Raw genomic sequence first — 22,035 nt, forward strand, 5'->3', positions numbered from 1 at the left:
CAATGGAAGCCGTGTTTGAGGATGCTGATGGTGTGCCCTATAATGTTCCTTATGATAGCATGGCTCTTATTGTAGCATTGCTGAATTTTGGATGCCATGTTCCATCCCATGTAACTGCATAGTGCCTAAAGATTTGGCAGTAAACAACCCAGTTTAAGACCCACTATGTTTATATACTCCCCTGCCGAAGGAGGATAGACATTTGAAGCAGTAATCCATCAAGCAGTTAAATACCTTCTAAGTCATCCAATTTATTTTTGGCTGATTATTTGTGTGCTGCACAAAGTGATTTATTTTCTGAAATAAGAAATAGCCATGGCTAAGATAAGGCCCTTCACCCTTCAGCCCATTGACTTATGCCTTTGCTATGAGTTATTTTTAAATACATCTGTTCTGTATGCATACATGGAATAAGCTGAAGAATTTACAATCTAGCGCTTAAGTGAGTTAAGTGGATGAGGTTTCCTGAAAAACACGAAGGCCGCTTGGGCTCTTCACCTGCCTGCCAACGTTAAGGTTAGACAGGCAGCCCTGTTAATTATCTAAATTAGTTTCCTAGTGGCCTTAACAGGCCTTTGATAGTTCGGCGGGCACGCAGCTGCCTCCGGCATGTGCCCACCGAATGAAAGATCTAAATGACGCATGCCCGACGTCATCGCACGTCATTTTATGCACCGGCGTGCCGGGCCCGCCCCCGCACGCTGACGTCAAAATTCTGGCCATGGTGTTAGATGGATCAGCTTCAATGAGCTGCAGATCCTTGGTTTGTTATTTGTTTTTCTTACATTCTTATTTCAGAAAAAACTTTTTGCACAGCACAGAAATAACAACACAAACATATCAACACAAAAGATGAACCAGATGGTACTCAAGTTAAACCTGTGCGACTGGTTTATAATTGTTCAATAGATTATCATTCAAAATGGGGCAGGATGGGACGTATATAAGAAAGGTCTATTTGGATCTAAGTTTGAATCCATGATGACACAACTGCTAATTGAAGATTAGAACAACATTCACATTTGTGGCGGCCTTAGTGATCCCATACCTAAGCCAGTTAGGTCTTCCGTAGTCCAGGATACCATTGATGATAGTGCTTAGTGGGACCTACAGGGCAGACCTATCACTGGTGCTGGGATTCTTCTCACTCGATTCCACATAACCCTACAAGCTAATGCCTCGCCAGGCTGGGTCATCCTGACGTGAAGCTTTATCAGTGCTTTGTGCTGTGTTGTTTTAGCCAGATAAACTACATTAGTACCACTGCACATACCAAGCCTTGACTCATGACAATCTGCATGGAAGTTGTCTAAACTTGGTTAGCACTATGGGTAAAGAACTGCACTTCATAAAACAGGTAAACTGAAACTCTGCTCATATGTAATCTTCAATAGCATAGCTTGGAGACTCTTAACCACGGGCAACATAACATCACACATCATTCAGCTGACCAGAAAAAAAAAATGCTACGGAATACTCCAGATATTGTATGAGATCTTCAACATCTGTTACATGGAGCAGACTTTAGAAATGCTATCACCATTGTGCCATGTCCCTTAAAGCAGTATGATAGCTGTAGGAGTTGATTCTCTTCTGCTTTACATCTAGGGAATGTTTAGCTCCCAGGCCCAAAGAAAGAAATAGATGTATGAGTGAATGTACGGTTTTGAGAATTCAATTTAAAAACTCTTAAATGGTTATAATTAATGTAAACCCTGATCATAGCTTTAAAGAAAATGTATCATTTCAGGTCTGCTCTCTTCTTCCATTTTCATGGGATTCCCAGGATTTCCCCAAAGATGGGGCTTGCCATGAAGCTACTGTAAACATTGTTAAATGTGTTGAGAGTGATGTCATGGAGCCTCCTGCTTTATTTCCACTTCAAAGCCCATTAGGTCCCCATTAGGAAAGGAGCCAAAAAGAATTCTTGGGCCTTGCACCTGGCCTCCTTTACATTAAAGGAGTTGATTGGTGCTAAGCAGAGAGATGAGAAAAAATGGAGTACAGAATGAGAATGAGATACTGACAGTGGCTTGAACCTTTTCAGTCAAGCATGCAAAAACATAATAACTTAGCATCCATTTCGGGCACATTATTGTGCACACTTACATCAATGGTGCTTGCGGCAGCAACTTCATCTAGATGTTTAAAAAGTGCATTGAGCACATCTCGTAGTCGCTTCATGGTTTTTTTATTTGGCTGGAGGAGCATGGCCTGGAAGTTAACAGGAAGCCCATATCTGGAAAAGTTGCAATGAGAATAGAATCTATTAGTTATTTACCCATCTAGTATTGTGATGTAGGTAGGTAGCAAATAACAGTTAAAATGTTTAGATATTGTCATAAACAAATCCTGAATAGATCAAAATCAAATAGGCCCATTATTTTAAATCTTGTACGACAATTAATCTTAGGCATTTTTGATAAAGAAGTAAAAATGCAAAGTTGAGTCTGCTTATTGTTTTCAACCATGTTCACTTTCTCCTTTGCTCCCCTCCCTGCCCTACTCTCTCCATAGATGTTACCTGACTGGTTTAGTATTTCCAGAATCTTTTGCTTTTACTTCTCCAAGTATTGGAGCTTCAGCAGCAGCTGGCATCACTGCACTGTATCCGTGAGGTTAAGAGCTTAATGGATAGCATGTTTATAGATGCGATCACCTCACAGCTTAAGATTATGCATGGAGAATGGGCGACCACCAGACAGTCAAGAAGAAACAAGCAGGTAATGCAGGAGTCCCCTCACTCTCCAACAGGTATCCAATTTTGAGTCCTGACGAAAGTGATGGTTTATCTAGGGAGTGCAGCCAGAGCCAAGTCCATGGCACCACAGTTGGCTCAGGTGTACAAGGGGACACAAAAGAAAAGATGCTAAGAGGTTGTTTCCCCTTGTGGGAGAGTCGAGGATCAGGGGGCATAATCTCAGATTAAGGGGTCACCCATTTATGAAAGAGATGAGGAGGAATTTCTTCTCTCAGAGGATAGTGAATCTGTGGAATTCTTTACCGCAGAGCATTGTAGAGGCTGGGTCGTTGAATATATTCAAGGCTGAGATAGACAGATTTTTAATCAGCAAGGGAATCAAGGGTTATGGGGAAAAGGCAGGAAAGTGGAATTGAGGATTATCAGATCAGCCATGATCTCATTGAATGGCGGAGCAGACCTGATCGGCTGAATGGCCTACTTCTGCTCCTACGTCTTATGGTCTTAAAACTGGAAGAGCAAAATTATCGGACAGGCAATAGTTAGGGGACTAGGCAGGTGTTTCCGCAAGCACAGACGTGAATCCAGGATTGTATGTTGCTTCGTTGGTGTCAGGGTCAAGTATGTCACTGAATGGCTGCAGAGCACCCTGAGAAGGAGGGTGAACAGCCAGGAGCTGTGGTCCACATTGATATCAATGACATAGGCAGAAAGAGAAATGTGGCCCTGCTGTCAAAATTTAGGGGCCTGTGGATATAGAAATAGAAGGATAAAGCAGGTGAATGTGTGACTGGAAAGATGGTACTGGGTAGATTCCTGAGACACTGAGACTGGTTCTGGGGAGATTGGACCTATGCAGGCCAGACTGGTTGCACCTAAACAGTGCCGGGACCAATTTGCTATCGCTATTGGGGAAGGTTTAAACTAACTTGGCAGGGTTGTGGGAACCAGGTGGTAATATCAGAGTGGAATACCCAGGTGCCCAGAATATTGGGAGAGACAGCAATATTACCAGAGTAGGAAATAGTAAGTTATTAGGTGGGTTCAGAGTAAGGGAGAAAGTAATAAAGTCTAAATCAGGGTTACTGTGCATGGAGTGTAGTAAATAAAATTGGTCAGTTACAGGCGGAGATTCTGATGTGGAAAAATTATGTTGTGGCTATAACAAAGATCTGGCTCAAAGGGCAGGACCAGATATTGGTATGAGACAATTTGGAAAAACAGGAAAGGAAAGGGGTAGAGGTGTCAGTATTGATTAAGAAGAGCATTGCAATGCTGGAGCGGGAGGATGTCCCAAAGGGGACAGAATCTATTTGGCTAGAGCTATGGAACAAGAAAGGTGCAATTACATTGCTCTGTGTTGTCTATAGGACACGAACTAATTGGAAAGACATAGAGGAACAAATCTGCAAGGAAATTACTGAGAGGTGCAAGAATTATAGAGTAGTTTTAATGGGGACTTTAATTATCCGAAAAAGACTGGGATAGTAATAGTGTAAAGGGCAGGGAGGGGCAAGACTTCCTAGAATATGTTCAGGAAAATTTTCTACAGCAGTATGTTTCCAGTCCAACAAGAAAGGAGACACTGCAGGACCTGGTTCTTGGGAATGAGATGGGCCAAGTGGATCAAGTGTCAGTAGGAGAACATTTTAGCACAGCGATCATTGTATCATAAGATTTAGGTTGGATATGGAAAAGGATAAGGAACATTCCAGAATAAGAATGATTAACTGAGGGAAAGCCAACTTCAATGGGGTAAGAATGGCAAAACGGTAATTAAACCATGGACTGCCTTTAAAGGAGAGATAGTTGGGCACAGTCAAGGTATGTTCCCATCAAGGGGAAAGGTAGGGCAAACAAATCCAGAGCTCCTTGGTTGACAAAAGAGATGGAGATTAAGATGAAGAAGAAAAAAGTGTGTTTATGACAGATGTCAGGTGGATTATACAACCGAGATCCAGGCTGAATATAGAAGGTTCAGAGGGGAAAAGCAAATAAGAGAGATAAAGAGAGTCAATGAAAATAGACTAGCAGCCAGCTAGGCATGTGGAAAAAATGTGGTAAAAGGAAGAGTGGGGCCAATTAGTGATCAAAAAGAGGATTTACGCATGGAGGCAGGAGGCATGACTGTAGTATTAAATGAATACTTTGCATCTGTCTTTACCAAGGAAGAAGATGCTGCGCAGATCATGGTGAAACACGTGGTAATTAAGACACTTGATGGGTTTAAAATTGATAAGGATGAGATATTGGATAGGCTATCTGTACTTAAAGTTGATATGGCACGAAGACTGGATGAAATGTATCCAAGTATATTGAGGGAAGTGAGAATGGAAATTGCGAAGGCACTGGCCATAATTTTTCAATCTTCCCTAGACTCAGGTTTGGTGCCAGAGGACAGGCGGATTGAAAATATTACACCCTTGTTCAAAAAAGGGTGTAAGTGTAAACATAAGTCCAGCAACTATGGCCAGTCAGTTTAACCTCAGTGGTGGGGATGGTTCTAGAAATAATAATTCAGGACAAAATTAAAAGTCACTTGAACAGGTTAATTGAGGAAAGTCAGCATGGAATTCTTAAGGGCAAATCATGTTTAAGTAACTTGTTAGAATTTTTTGATGAGGTTACAGAGAAGTTTGTAAGGGTAATGCTGATATGTAGAATTGCAAAAGGCATTCGATAAAGTGTCACACAACAGACTTGTGAGCAAAGTTATAGTTCATGAAATAAAAGGGACAGTAGCAACATAGATACAGAATTGGCTGAGGCAGGAAACAGAGTGGTGGTTAATGGAAGTTTTTTGGACCGGAGGAAGGTTTGTAGTGGAGTTCCCCAGAGGTTGGAATTAGGATCCTTGCTCTTCCTGATATATATTAATTGCCTAGACCTTGCTATACAAGCACAATTTCAAAATGTGCAGATGATATGAAACTTGGAAGCATAGTGAACTTGAGGAGGATAGTGTAGAACTTCAGAAGGACACAGTCAGGTTTGTGGAATGGATGAACAAGTGGCAGATGAAATTCAGTGCAGAGAAGTGTGAAGTGATTCATTTTGGTAGGAAGAATGCTGAGTGACAATATAAAATAAAGAGTATAACTCCAAAGCGGGTGCTGGGTGTATATGCGTGGAGAAGTTGGGACTGTTTTTTGTTTGAAGAGAAGCTTGGGAGGAGATTTGATAGAGGTATACAAAATCATGAGGGGTCTGGACAGAGAAGATGATGAACAACTGTTCCCATTGGTGGAAGGATCGAGGACAAGAGGGCACAGATTTAAGGTAATTGGCAGAAGAGATAATGGAGACATGAAGAGAAACTTTTTCATGCAGCGAGTGGTTAGGATCTGGAATGCACTGCCTGAGAACGTGGTGGAGGCTAGGTTCAGTCAAGGCATTCAAGAGGGAATTGGATTATTATCTGAAAAGGAAGAAACTGCATGGCTACAGGGAGAAGGCGGGGGAGGGAGCTCTAGGTGAATTGTTCCTACGGAAAGCCGGCACTGACACAACGGGCCCAATGGCCTTCTTCTGTGCTGTAAAAATTCTGTGACTTGAGATTTTCCAGCATCTGGAGCATTTTGCTTATGTCCAGTGCGGGTTGTGAGGCAGTGAGGCATAGGCTTAGGGATATAACAGGAAATTCTAGAAATACAAATTACGTCCATCAAGATCTGAAAATAAAAACAGTTTAATGGTGATTTTTAGCCAGAGCTGATAAAGAGAAATGCCACAACTCCTTTATATAATTGGCAAGAGCAAAGAATAGCAAGTGGACAATAATACTAACAACTTTACAAAAAGGCAGCTGATAGCTGTAATAGAACATGAATAGAATTATTTTAGACTTGGAAAAAATACTATGTCACAGAAATTCTCAGAAATAGGAGTGTCGTCCTTATTTACAGTACCAGTATCTTTTGGTTTAAATAATCACGGGAGAGGAATTTCCAAGATGATTTCATAAGTTTGATAGCACTTCAGCTCCCACTCTCCAAAGGTTAATCATAAATTATATACATCTGAAGACAGAAATACATTATGAAGGATTGTTTACGCCCCACTGATCTATAGCATGCACAATGAAAAAGCTGATGTGGATACACATATATTATTTGGGCAGTTATAATCCAATGGAACAGAAGATATAGATTCTGTTTGACATTTTTGTAGCTGCTGTACTTAGCTCACATTCTGGTTCAAATCCAATTCCACCAAAAATGAAGTAACTTTATCTTCATTATACAATGCTATCCACTTAGCTCTACATCCATCAACCTTTACTTTTCTCACTGGAATAATTGAGTTAAGGGTATAGCAATTTAGTGCTTATGGCACTGGTCTTGTAGCCCAGTGGTGTAACTACAAATTGCATTGTCGTAAGTTGTAAATTGAATTGTGATAATCTGTGGGACAGCACCAGAAAAGATTACCATCAAAGCTGCCAGACCCTAGTGAAGATCCAACTGTTTTCCTAATGCCTTTCAGGGGAAGGAATCTACTACCCCTATCAGCCCCATTGTAGTTGACAACTAGTGCTCTCTAGGGACCTAGCAAGCCACCTGGTTATAAATAATTGCCACATAATGTAGAGTAAAGGGTTAACATCAGAAGTATACATGATGTTGATGTAATAATGATGTCAGATCACATGACTGAGGAGTAAGCGAGATCTTGAAGAGAACAGAAGCTCTTACCTAGTGTGGAGGTCCAAATGTGTAACATACGAACATACGAAATAGCAGCAGAAGTAAGCCATTCAGCCTCTCGAGCCTGCTCCACCATTCAATAAATCATGGCTGATTTGTTAGTGTCTCGAATTCAATATTCCCATCTACCCCTGATAATCTTTGATTCCCTTGCCGAACAAGAATCTATCTACCTCTGCCTTAAAAATGTTCAATCACCTCACCTCCACTGCCTTCTGAGGCGCAGAGTTCCAAAGTTGCACAACCCTCCTCATCCCTGTCTAAAAGGGCAACCCTTAATTTTAAAAAAGTGCCCCCTAGTTCTGGACTCACCCACAGGAGGAAACATCCTTTCCACATCCACCTTGGCAATACTGTTCAGGATCTTATATACTTCAATCAAGTCACCCCTCACTCTTCTAAACTCCAGTGGAAACAAGCCTAGTCTGTCTAACTTTCCCTCATAAGACAACCTGCTCATTCTAGGTGTCAATCAAATAAACTTCCTCTGAACCTCCTCCAATGCATTTACATCCTTCCCTAAATAAGGAGACCAAAACTGCACACAATATTCGAGATGTGGTCTCACCAATGCCCTATATAAGTGAAGGATAATATTCTTACTTTTATGTTCAATTCCTCGCATAATAAAGGATAGCATTCCATTAGCCTTCTTAATTACTTGCTTTACCTGCACATTAACTTTTTGTGACTCATGCAGTAAAACATCTAGATCCCTCTGCACCTTGGAATTCCATAGCATTCTCTGTTTAAGTAATACGCTGCTTTTTTGTTCTTCCTGCTGAAGTGAACAACTTCACATTTTCCCACATTATACTCCATCTGCCAGATTTTTGCCCACTCAATCAACCTACCTATATCCGCCTGTAACTTCCCTATGTCCTCTTCACAACATGCTTTCCCTACTGATCTTTGTGTCATCTGCAAATTTAGCTACCATGTCTTCACTCCCCTCATCTAAGTCATTATTATAAGCTGTAAGAAGTTGAGGCCCCAGCGCAGACCCCTGTGGGACTCCACTCATCACATCCTGCCAATCAGAAAAAGATCTATTTATACATACCATTTTCTGCCAGCCAGCTAATCTTCTATCCATGCTAATGTTACCTCTTATGCCATGAGCTTTTATTTTCTGCAATAACATTTGATGTGGCACCTTATCAAATGCCTTCTGAAAATCCAAGTACACCACATCTACAGGCTGCCCTTTATCCACCGTACATATTACTCCTTCAAAGAACTCCAATTAATGGGTTAAACATGATTTCCCTTTCACAAAACCATGTTGACTCTTCCCGATTACCTTGAGTTTCTCTAAATACCCAGCCGTAACCTCCTTAATGATTGATTCTAACACTTGCCCCATGACAGACAGCATGTTAACTGGCCTATAGTTTCCTGTTTTCTGCCTCCATCCCTTCTTGAATAGATGGGTTATATTTGCTACTTTCTACTCTGATGGAACCTTTCCAGAATCTAGCGAATTTTGGAAAATTAACACCAAGGCATCTACTACCTCATTAGCCACCCCTTTTAAGACCCAGAATGAAGTCCACCAGGACCCGGAGACTTGTCAGCCCGCAGCTCCATCAGTTTGCTCAGTAACACCTCCCTAGTGATTGTTGTTTCACCAAGTTTCCCTCTCTCTTCCACCTCCTGATATGCAGCTGTTACTGGAATGTTTTTTTGTATCCTCCAAAGTGAAGACAGAGCAGAATATTTGTTCATTTCATCCGCCATTTCCTTATTAGCTACTATTATCCCCACCGTCACTCTCTGGAGGACCAACACTCACTTTACTTTTTTCCTTTTTAAATACCTGTAGAAACTCTTGCCATCCGTTTTTACATTTCTAGCTAGCTTCCTCTCATACTCTAATTTCTTTCTCCTGATTAACCTTTTAGTCATTCTCTGCTGTTCTTTGTATTCTGACCAATCATCTGACCTGCCACTCATCTTTGCGCAGTTATATGCTTTTTCCTTAAGTTTGATGCTTTCCTTAACTTCTCTAGTTAACCACGAGAGGTCCTCCTCTTATAATTTTCCTTTACATTAGGAATGTACTTGTTCTGAGTATTCTGAAATATCCCCTTAAATGTCTGCCACTGCTTCTCTATTGATCTTTCCATAGCCTAGTATCCCAGTTCACTTCAGCTAGCTCAGCTTTCATGCCCACATAGTTGCTCTTATTTAAGTTTAAAATACTAGTCTTCTCCCTTCCAAACTGGATGTAAAATTCAGTCATATTGTGGTCGCTGCTACCTAGGGATGCCTTCACTCTGAGGTCATTAATTAATTCTGTCATATAACATAATACCAAGTGTAATATAACCTGCTCTCTGGTTGGTTCCACAACTTGCTGCTCTAAAAAAAACTATCTCAAAGGCATTCTATGAACACCTCATCCAGGCTACTACTGCCAATCTGATTTTTCCAGTTTATATGTAGATGAAAATCACCCACAATTATTGCCATCCCTTTATCACAAGCACTCAATATTTCTTCTTGCATACTTTTATCTACATTGTGGTTACTGTTAGGGGGCCTGAAGACTACTCCCGCTAGTGACTATTATTTATCATCTCCAACCAAACCAATTCTACATCCTGATCTCCTGAACCAAGGTCATCTCTAACTATTGCACCAATGCCATCCTTGATCAACAGTGCTACTCCTCCACCTTTACCTAGCTTCCTATTCTTCTTGAATGTCATATACCGGTCAATATTCAGGACTCAATCCTTGTCATCCTGCAGCCACGTCTCCGTAATGACTATCATATCATATTTATTTCCTTCAATGTGTGCTATCAATTCATTTACTTTGTTAATAATGATACACACATTCAGATACAGAGCCTTTAGTTTTGTCTTTTTGTTACCTTTGTAACATCTAGTCTTAACTATTGGTGTATTCTTAGGTTTTATCTTTCAGTTCCTTCCTGCTATTCTATGACTGTCATTTCCCATACTACTATTATGGTTCCTGCCTTGAATCTATCCCTTGATTTGCCACATCTACCCAAGTTTGATCCATCACCCCCTTGTTTAGTTTAAAGCCCTCTCTACTTCCTCAGTTATATGATTTGCAAGAATACTCGTCCCAGCACAGTTCAGGTGTAGACCGTCCCAGCGGTACAGCTCCTACTTTCCCCAGTACTGGTGCTAGTGCCCCACAAACTGGAACCCACTTCTCCCACACCAGTCTTTGAGCCATGCATTCATCTCTCTAATCTTAATTGCCCTGTACTAATTTGCATGTGACTCAGGTAATAATCCAGAGATAATTGAGATTATTACCTTTGAGGTTCTACTTCTTAATTTGGTACCTAGCTTCTCATACTGATTATGCAGAATTTCCTTCCTTGTACTGGCTATGTCATTGGTACTTACATGGACCACAATGACTGAATTGTCCCCTTCCCACTGCAAGTTCCTCTCTAGTCCTGAGCAGATGTCCCAAACCCTGGCACTGGGCAGGCAACACAACCTTCTGGACTCTCACTCTTTGCTACAGAGAAGTGTCAATCCCCTTCACTATACTACCACTACATTCCTGTATGCTCCCCGCACTTGAACAGCTTCCTGTACCATGGTGCCATGGCCAGCCTGCTCATCCACCTTACAGACCTCACTTGCATCCACACAGGTTGTGAGCGCCTCAAACCTGTTTGACAACTGCAAAGTCTAAGGCTCCTCGTCTACTGTCAGCTCAATCCCACTACCTGCCTCACTCATGGTCACATCCTCCTGTCCCGCACTGCTGACCAAAACAGACTTCTCCATATTAAGAGGCGTGACCATCTTCTGAAACAAAGTGTCCAGGTATTTCTCTCTACCCCTTATGTTGCTTAATGTCTGTAGTTCAGCTTCCAGATCAATAATTCTGATCTGGAATTCCTTAAGCTGCTTACACTTTCTGCAGACGTGTTTGTCATGAATCGCCTTGGTGGCCAAAAGATCTCACATTTCTCAGCTCCAACAAATCACCTGTCCTGCCATTGTTACTTATGTTATTAAATTAACTTGATTTAATTACTTACGTAATTAACTTAGAATAATTCTTATGTATACCACATCTCTTTCCCCTGTGTACCAAATTCCCATGTGAACCTAATTCGCTACTCACTCAGTCTCCATCTCAGCCTGGCGTAGTCGCCTGACTCCTCGTGCGCCCTTTATTAATGTAAATACTTGCTGTAAATAAATTGTTTTGGTTAAGAAGACTATGGAGTTGAGCAGCATACTTTTGGGAGACTAGACAATCCCCAAACCCCATCAAACCCCGACCACAAAACAAAACATGGTGGCAACAAGTGAAAGACTCAGCAAAGACTGAAAGAAGTTACAGGGCTGGCAAGAAAAGAGAATGTTAAAAGAAAGACAAAAGAAAAAATTCTAAGACTCACCAAGGCATTGGAACATAACGGGAGCCTCAGAGGCAAGCTGTAACACAGATGTGGAGACCAGACAACAGTAAGCACAGGCCCAAAGTGGCAAGCACCAGCAGAGAAACAGGACCAAATGCAGGAACAACTCCAAGGCTTAGCAGAAGCATAGAATCCACCCTAGCACTCCCGAACCATTTAAGAGTTCAGAAGGCCCACAACAGGCCCAGAGGTGGGACAACTGGAGACAAAGGTTCACAAGGTACAGAACTGTTTCAGGATTACATAAAGAAAGATCAGGTCAATACCCTACTTTATGTTGTAGGAACTATCACTGACAATGTGATAGCAAGAGGGGGCTGATGAGACTTCAGTTTCTCATGAAGAAGTCATGCAAGCTTTTGACTCCTATTTCTGCAAACATCAACACTTGATAATTGAGAGGGCTAAATTTAATACAAATCAAAAGCCAGGCAAAAGCTTGGGTTCATTTATCAACAATGTCTATGGACTGGCAGGGGAATTGTGCTTAGGGAATTTTCAAAGGTAAGCTGATTTGCAACAGGATCATTGTAGGGTTGTTCGACAAAGCATTATCAGATCTCTTACATACAAGGGAGGATTTAAAGCTGGTGAAAGCATTGCAGATCGGGAGACAAACGGAACTTAGACAACAGAATCGGATATTCGTTCACAGAGAAGAAGAGATCTCGTGCAAAAGATCAAGCGAGACCATCCAATTCATAGGCCATAAAATGGAATGTGCGCCAAAGCCTAAGCCCACCAAAATGGGGGGAAAATGTGGTAACCACCATTTTAAAATGTCTCTGTTGTGGCGGGAACAAGTTGCACAAATGAGATGAATGTCTAGTTTGAGGTGGGCAGAGTGCCACAACTGTGAAAAAATAGGCCACTTTAAAACTGTTTGTTGCACAAAAACACTGACAACCTGTAAGAAGAAGGAGAACCTTTCAAAGCAGAGCCATGTACAAGAAGTGGAAGCACCACAAGAACATAAATTAACCTTCCTAGGGGAGATAAATGACACTGAAAAAAGTATTGGAGTGTTAAACTTGAAGTGAGTGTAAATATGTAAATATGATGGGTATAAATGCTTGGAGGAGATATAAAGGGTTAACGTCAGAAGCACATGATGCTGATGTAATAATGAAGTCAGATCACATGACTGAGAAATAAGAGAGATCTTGAAGAGAGCCAAAGCTTGTGTGGAGGTCCAAATGTGTAAATACTTACTGTAAATAAATAGTTCTGGTTAAAAATAAGCTATGGACTTGAGCAGCATACTTTTGGGAGACTAGCCAATCCTGAAACCCTGTCTAAACTCCTACCACACAACAAAACACACATCACAATTGTAGGTTAGGCACTATTTCTCTTGTCAGCAATAGCTTAGATCTCTTTCAGGACAAGATTCCATTTAAAGCTGTAAAGCTTTCCTCACTCACATCAGGAAACTGATATTTTTAAGTTGGCAAAGCTGACCCACAACTAGTCAAGCAATGTAGTCATACTTACAAAATCATAACTATCAGCACTGCAGAAGAACAGACACACTAGGTGGAAGAGAGGGCACAGTAGTATGGAGTTGGGAAGGCTGCCCTGAGAGTTCTCAACATTGACTCCAGATTTCACAAAGTTTAATGGATTTATGATCTAAATATCCTTTAATGGACAATAAAAATCATTTTATTTCAGTTCTTCAAAGCATGCCTAACCAACATCTGCATAAACATTGCCTCTTGCATGCCTCATCTGTTAGGATGGTGTTGATTGTAGAACATGTCTGTTAAAGAAATCTCTGCAGTCTTCTCTATGTTATCAGCAAGTCTTTAATAACTATTTTAACTATATACAACTATACAGTAAAGGGCACAGGTATGGAGCTATGTCCATCCTAGGTCTTATCACGTTTCTGGCCAATACCACATTGACCCCAGGTCTAGGTCGTGTGCCTTCTTACATCACTGCGTGGGCGATACTGTACTCAGTCTACATTAACCCTGTAGGTACCAGACCCTTCTACTATACCTCACCCCCAGTCTTTACCCATGAATATAGTTTACTTCAAATCGTACATTGTTATAAGTCTTATGCAGTTACTGTATTGTTACAACATTAATGCTATTCCAACATCATTGCTACTACAGTATTAGCATTAATAACATTCTCACTACTCCATCTTCCCCCTTCAAATCCTTGAAGTTAGAGATTCAAGCGGTCTGGGGGCCCTATAACCTGTTCACATCTCATTCACCGTTTTGTTGGGAGAATGGTAGGCAGGATCGGGAGTTGTATATGAAATTGCCCGTTCTGTTGGGAAATCCAGATGTTTCACCTACGCCTCATGAGATTTACCTACGAGACCATCTATGTCCAGGGGAAAAAAAAAATCAGATGACAGCAGATACAGCTCGTTACAGGCATTGCGGCTTAATAGAGAGTAGTCCTGGCTGTGGACCACGAGGAGGGTTGCTTGGATCATTTTGTCCTTGTACCTCAGAGTGGCTTGTGGGGTACCTTTTACTGGAGTCAGGGTCCTCCTGCCACGTGAAGCGAAGTGTCCGTTGTTTGAAGTTAGAGGTCTTTAAGCCATGGTTCCTTGTCTGACAGGACTGGGACATTGGCACCTGAATCTTATTTAAAATTTGTTAGATGACCAGTTACCAGGATGTCAGCATTCCAAAATGAAGAACCGCATTCTTTGATCTTACTCAAGAAGCATAGCTGCGTGTCTTCTGGCTTTTCGGTCTCGACCTCCTGGATTACTCTTCAGCTATCTGTGGGTTTTGGCCTGCACAGTTTACCAAAGTGTCCCTGTCTGTTGCTGTGGAAGCATTGGGCTGTACTTGTAGAACACTGATTTTCCCTGCACCTTTGCAATCTGATAAGTTAGACTGAGGATTGGCTTCTGCCCCATGTTGTATTTTCATTCCTTAGGATGGTCCTGTATTGCTCACATGGCTCAGACAGTCAAACTAGCTGGATTGCCTTGTCCAGCTTGCAGGTCTGCAGAATTTTTACTGAAGCCTGGTGAAATGCTGCCCCACAAAAATATTTCCCTCTAAAGACTCAAATTTTGTGAGTAGTCTGTTCTTGGGTGAGTCACAGTGGAATTGGAAGTATGGAATTGTGATCCATGTTGAAGATTTTAAAAGTGTGGGTACTGCTTTAAGAGTTTACAGGCTTTCAAGATGGCCTCACCATTCACTGCAGAATAATGGATTTCCCATGCTTGCTGGTTTTGGCGTGCTTCACAAAATGGCAGTGGCACACTTCAGGAAGAAGAATTTTCAACAATGTCTGTGCGGACTGGCTGGCTGCCGACTTGATTTAAACAGCAATGTAGCATTGCAAGTAACGAGGCATTTAAAAGAACCACAGGCTTGCTGTTTAGGGAATCGGATGGCCGCGAGGTTCTCCAAAGTTAAGTAAATTAATTAATAATTTGATTTTTTTTCTGTTCAACTCAGAAGCCACATGTTGAGGCTTGGAGTCGGGGAATTAGCATTCATGACGGGTTTCATTCGAGCGGCGCTTCTGGCTATATTAATAAAAGGGGCTTCTCAGGACTGGATGCAGCCTGGAAATTAAAAGAATGTAGCTCATCTTTGCAGGCTCTGCTTGCTGAAGCTGGACTTCCAAGGAAGATTCAATTGAGTCGTCTGCTGCAGTAAAACTTGTGCCCTTTAGCTTCCAGGCTCTTCTCTCTGGAGCTCTTCCTGGTGAATTTTTTCAGTGTCTGTAGCCTCAGTTGGGAGTTTCTTTCAGTTCAGAATCTGTTGAAGATGTCCTTTTTCTTAGTCTTTCAGCATTTCTGTGAGGATGAGGGTTTTTAATTCTGGAGCTGCCACCATGTTGAAATGGTGTTGCTTGCAGAAGGTGTCTGTTAAAGAAGTCTTTGCAAAGAAGACTTTGCAGTCTTCTGTATGTTAACAGCAAGCCTTTATTAACTACTTGTAGCTATGTACAACTATACAGTAAAGGGCACAGGTATGCAGCTATCTCCATCCTAGGTCTTATCACCTCTCTGGCCAACAGCACACTGACCCTAGGTCTAGGTCATGTGCCTTCTTATGTCACTGTGTGGGCAGCACTGTACTTAGTCCCACATAAACCCTGTATGCACCAGACCCTTCTACAACATCATCAACATGTGTAACATGTTCCCTTTTATGTCTTTACCTTATTTCCTCTTTATCCAATGGTATTCTTAAGCTTTCATTATCCTCCAATCTTGATTCAAACTCCTATACCCCCCATTGCTAAATCTGTCTCCAAAAAGTGTAGTTTCCTCTTTTGTTCCAAAACTTTCAAAAATGTAGTTCTATTAAGCCAATTAAAAGACTCTTTACATGGACCGCCTCTCCCAACTTCTCTTCATGCTTCTGAAAGGACAAAATTATTGCTTGTTACACGTTATGTGATCTCTCGCTGTCTCTCTCCCTCACCTTTTTCATTCACATTTAAATCTTTTGTTTGTTTCTCTATTCATACATTTTTCAGACTTCTAAAACCTAAGCCTGATCACATATAATCACTACTTTCTGATTTACTTTGTCTTCCTGTTTACTTCTTTTTAGCCAGGTATTGCTGTTGGTATGTAAACTGTGGGTTACTATGGATTTTGGAAGGATTACTGCCTATTCTTTAACTTTCAACATCATTATTTTTAGTTGTGTATTTAGACCATTTGTGATTGTACCCACACAGCAGGGCATCCAATCAAGCATTGCCAATGACTGATACCCTTAGCAACAGCTAAATGGGCAAAAGTCCAATCCAGGGATTTTATTCTACAATTCAATATAGAAGAGATCATAAGTATGAAAAGAGCATATTTTGATGACCTATTACTGAGATCCTGATTGATGAAACGAGCAAGGAGTGCTGTCTTGATCGGACAGAAGGATAACACCCTTAACAGATATTTTATAGTACATAATTCAGTAACAAAAACTTATATTTATATTACACTTAACACATAGAGTGGAATTTTATGCCGGTGGGATTTTACAGTCCCGCTGAAGTCAATGGAATTTTGAACGGTTCGCAGCATTTTACTGCTCCACTCCCTCTGCGATGGGGGCCGTAAAATTCCATCCGTAATAAAATATCACGAGGCACTTCACCAGAGCATTATAATGCAAAGTTTGACACTAAGCCACGTAAGGCGATATTAGAGCAGATAGCCAAAAACTTGGTCAAAGAGGCGGGTTTTAAGGTGCATCTTCAAGGGGGAAAGAGAGGTAGAGACCTACCAATGGTGGAGCATTGCTGGCTCAAGAAGCCAGAATTAGAGAAGGGTAGATATCTCAGAGGATTGTGAGGCTGGAAGAGATTATGGAGATAGTGAAGGATGAGACCATGGAGGGGTTTGGAAACGAGGATGAGAATTTTAAAATCCAGGCATTGCTTATCCGGGATCCAATGTAGGTCAGTGATCACAGAGCTGATTAGTGAATGGGACTTGGTGCAAGTAAGAACACAGACAGCAGAGTTTTTGATGATCTCAAGTTTACAGAGGGTAACATCTGGGACACCAGCCAGGGGTGTGCTGGAATAGTTAATTTTAGAGTAACAAAGACATGGATGAAGGCTCAGCAGCAGATGAGCTAAGGCAGGGGAGGAATCGAGCAATGTTACGGAGGTGGAAATAGGCAGCCTTAATGATTGTGCATATATGTGATCAAAAACTCATCACAGGGTTAAATATGACACCAAGGTTGCGAACAATTCAGTTCGGTCTCAGACTGTTGCCGAGGGGAGTTAGGGAGTAAGTTGTTAGGCAACGGAGTTTTTAGCGGCGACTGAAGTAAATGATTTCAGTCTTCCCAATATTGAATTGGAAGAAATATTAGGTCATCAGTACAAGATGATGTCAGATAAGTAGTCTGATAATTTAGCAACAGTGGAAGAATTGAGCGAGGTGGTGGTGAGGTAGACCTGGGTGTCGTCAGCTAACGCTAACACTTTGTTTTTGGATGATGTTGCTGAGGAGCAACATGTACATTAGGTGAGAAATAGAAGAGAGCCAAGGATATATCTTTGGAGAACACCAGAGATAACAGTGTGAGAGAAGGAAAAGAAGATATTGCAAGTGATACCCTGGCTATGATTAGGTACTGGCAAGCATCAGTTCCTAGCATGCATGCCACAAAGTCCACCTCATTACATGAAATTCATTTTGTGCTGAACTATCCAAAGCATTAATAGAAACTTATCCTATGATAATGGTAGTCTGCAGATCTTCCTGAAACAGATGATACTGCCAACCCAAGCCTCCGGATTCTGTGTCATTCAGTGATTGTCATGTAGCTATATTTGAGTCTGTAGCATTATGTGCAGCATAGCAGTAGGACAAGGCTGTGACCCACGGTTGTCATCTGACATTTGTGGCAGCCCTTCTTTTCTCCTGTTCATTTTCCTTCCGTAAGTAACTTGCCAATGGAGCAAACCTTACTTCAGTCAACTTTCTGACTGTACAAAATGAATGCTTGGGAAATTGGGCAGGCTCCGTTATGGTATCCGATCCTTCCAACCTGGTTTTCCTCTAGGCATTCTATTTAATGCACAAACTAGAAAGAGTAAAATCTATCCCTAAAAATTTATGTCAGTGCTTAAAATAAACAGTTTAAAAACTACAATGATACAATGCATCAGTGAAACAGCCAATGTCTTATGGTTATAAAAACAAAAAACTACTGCGGATGCTGGAAATCCAAAACAAAAACAGAATTACCTGGAAAAACTCAGCAGGTCTGGCAGCATCGGCGGAGAAGAAAAGGGTTGACGTTTCGAGTCCTCATGACCCTTCAACAGAACTAAGTAAAAATAGGAGAGGGGTGAAATATAAGCTGGTTTAAGGTGTGGGGGGGTGGGGGTGGTTGTAGGGACAAGCAAGAAGTGATAGGAGCAGATAATCAAAAGATGTCACAGATAAAGGAACAAAGAGGTGTTGGAGGTAGTGATATTATCTAAGAGAATGTGCTAATTAAGAATGGATGGCAGGACACTCAAGGTACAGCTCTAGTGGGGGTGGGGTGGAAAGACTGACAGGGCATTACAGGTATAGATTTAAAAATAATGGAAATAGGTGGGAAAAGAAAAATCTATATAAATTATTGGAAAAAACAAAAGGGAAGGAGAAGAAACGGAAAGGGGGTGGGGATGGACGAGGGAGTTCAAGATCTAAAGTTGTTGAATTCAATATTCAGTCCGGAAGGCTGTAAAGTGCCTAGTCGGAAGATGAGGTGCTGTTCCTCCAGTTTGCATTGGGCTTCACTGGAACAATGCAGCAAGCCAAGGACAGACATGTGGGCAAGAGAGCAGGGTGGAGTGTTAAAATGGCAAGCGACAGGGAGGTTTGGGTCTTTCTTGCAGACAGACCGCAGGTGTTCTGCAAAGCGGTCGCCCAGTTTACGCTTGGTCTCTCCAATGTAGAGGAGACCACATTGGAAGCAACGAATGCAGTAGACTAAGTTAGGGGAAATGCAAGTGAAATGCTGCTTCACTTGAAAGGAGTGTCTGGGCCCTTGGACGGTGAGGAGAGAGGAAGTGAAGGGGCAGGTGTTGCATCTTCTGCATGGGCATGGGGAGGTGCCATAGGTGGGGGTTGAGGAGTAGGGGGTGATGGAGGAGTGGACCAGGGTGTCCCGGAGGGAACGATCCCTACGGAATGCCGCCAGGGGGGGTGAAGGGAAGATGTGTTTGGTGGTGGCATCATGCTGGAGTTGGCGGAAATGGCGGAGGATGATCCTTTGAATGTGGAGGCTGGTGGGGTGATAAGTGAGGACAAGGGGGACCCTATCATGTTTCTGGGAGGGAGGAGAAGGCGTGAGGGCGGATGTCTTATGGTGTCCAGTGGTCACAGAAAGCATCAAATAAACCAGTAAGTACTGTATGATTGTACTGCACAGTCATTCAGGTGCATAATAAAGATGGGAGTATGAATAAGCAAACTTTGCTAGCCCAATGATTCAGATGTCAATTGCAGGAAAAAATCCTGGGCCAGAAATTCCCCCCATTGGGGGGGCCGTGCAGGGGCGGGTGCGAACCCGATCAGGGTGCCGCCATTTTACGTGGGTGGGCCAATTAATGCCCGCCTATCGTGCCGCGCGCCCAGAAGTGCTGTGCGCTCCCTGTGCGGGTGGGGGGGGGGGATTCCCTGAGTGGTTCCCTTATTTTGCGCATGCGCGCGAAAGAGCACAGAGATCTCCCTGAGGCATGGAGGTGCCTCAGGGAGATTTGTTCCAGTCTTAAATTTTAAAATAAAGGATTTTTAAACTTTTAAAACATGTCTCCTCATGTGACACTATTAAATAAGCTGGGACATGTCAAAGAATAAATGTATAAATTTTTGTTAGATTTTAAAACAGTTCATGAAACCTCATCCATGGGCGGGATGAGGTTTCATGAAAAACGCGAAGGCCGCCTGGGTTCTTTGCCTGCCCGCCAACCTTAAGGTTGGACGGGCAGCTCATTAAATTGAGTTAATTAGTTTTTAATAGGCCTTTGACAGTTCGGCGGGCGCGTAGTCGACTCCCTGCCAAACTGACAATCTAAATGATGCGCGGTGACGTCGGGACACACGCCTGACATCATCGTGTGTCATTTTACGTGTCAGCAAGCGGGCCCCGCCCCCATCCCCCCCTTCCCCCGCTCACCAATGGGAAAGTGCTGCCCCTGGACAATTTATGTTCCTGTTTTGGGATATTTGGATAAGTCCAAAGTTATTCAATAGGACTCTGAAAGCATAAACATAAAGCTGCCAGCTTTAGAAATTTGACTAGAATTATCCTCTTTTTGATTCTATGGGGAGAATTTTCACGTCAGCGTGTGGGGGCAGGCCCGGCACGCCAATGCATAAAATAACACGCGGTGATGCCTGGCGTGTGTCCCGACGTCACCGCGCGTCATTCAGATCTTTCATTCGGCGGGTGTGTGCAAGAGGCGGCTGCGCGCCCGCCGAACTGTCAAAGACCTTAAGGTTGGCGGGCAAGCGAAGAGCCCAAGCGGCTTTCACATTTTTCAGGAAACCTCATCCGCGGGCGGGATGAGGTTTCCTGAAGGTTTTATTAAATAAATAATGAATTTTCCCACAATTCATAAACATGTCCCGGCTCATGTGACACTGACACATGAGGGCACCTGTGTACATAATCTTAATTTTGCTTTATTCAAAAATGTCAACATATACTTAATCTCCCTGAGGCAGCTCCGTACCTTAGGGAGATTTTGGTGCTCTTTCATGCGCAATGCACGAAAGAGCGCAGGCTCCGACTCTCCCTCTTCCCCCCTGCCCACACAGGTAGTGCTGAGCACTACCGGCCATGCACCACACAGGGCAGGCCTTAATTGGCACGCCCACATAAAATGGCTCCACGCCCGCTCCTGACCGGCGGCCCGCCTGACATAGGGAAAATTCTCCCCTATATCTATTTGTTTTATTTCAATTATGTTGAGTGGGCAATGACAGAACTAGACTGACAGAGTTGATGGGTTAATACCAGGTTAATACTGGGTTAATACTTAGTTAACAGCAATGTGGCTGACTCTTAAATGCCCTCTGAAATGCCTAGCAAGCCACTCAGTTGTATCAAACCACTACAAAGACTACAAAAAGGAATGAAACCAGAACGAGTACCCAACATCAACCCAGGCACCGGAAGCGACAATAGCAAACCCAGCCCTCTTGACGCAGCATTTATTGCCCCTCCCCGGTTGCCCTTGAGAAGGTGGTGGTGAGCTGCCTTCTTGAACCGCTGCAGCCCATGTGGTGTAGGTACACCCACAATGCTGTTAGGGAGGGAGTTCCAGGATTTTGACCCAGTGACAGTGAAGGAACGGCGATGTATTTCCAAGTCAGGATGCTGAGTGGCTAGGAGGGAAGCTTACAGGTGGTGGTGTTCCCATGTATGGGCTACCCTTGTCCTTCTAGATGGTAGTGGTCGTGGGTTTGGAAGGTGCTGTCCAATGAGCCTCGGTGAGTTCCTGCATTGCATCATGTAGATGGTACACACTGCTGCTACTGTCGAGTTTTTTGAGTGTTGCTGGAGCTGCAGGCAAGTGGAGAGTATTCCATCACACTCCTGACTTGTGCCTTGTAGATGGTGGACAGGCTTTGGGGAATCAGGAAGTGAGTTACTCACCGCAGGATTCCTAGCCTATGCTAGGGGAGGCGATGAAGTAGTGGTATTGTCGTTGGTTTAGTAATTCAGAAA

At 42.6% G+C, this 22,035-nt stretch overlaps 1 protein-coding gene across 5 annotated transcripts in view; it reads right to left on the minus strand.

Moving 5' to 3' along the window:
- Positions 1 to 22,035, minus strand: part of LOC144680530 (V-type proton ATPase subunit C 1-A-like) — a 112,258-nt gene that overhangs the window by 13,818 nt on the left and 76,405 nt on the right. For all 5 annotated transcript variants that reach the window (XM_078541609.1, XM_078541611.1, XM_078541607.1 and 2 more), the window contains one exon: positions 2,110 to 2,239. In XM_078541609.1, coding sequence (XP_078397735.1) covers positions 2,110 to 2,239 — 130 coding nt within the window. The remainder of the gene's footprint in view (positions 1 to 2,109; positions 2,240 to 22,035) is intronic.

Source organism: Cetorhinus maximus, chromosome 5 (genome assembly GCF_964194155.1).
Source record: "Cetorhinus maximus chromosome 5, sCetMax3.hap1.1, whole genome shotgun sequence".
NCBI classification, from domain to species: domain Eukaryota; kingdom Metazoa; phylum Chordata; class Chondrichthyes; order Lamniformes; family Cetorhinidae; genus Cetorhinus; species Cetorhinus maximus.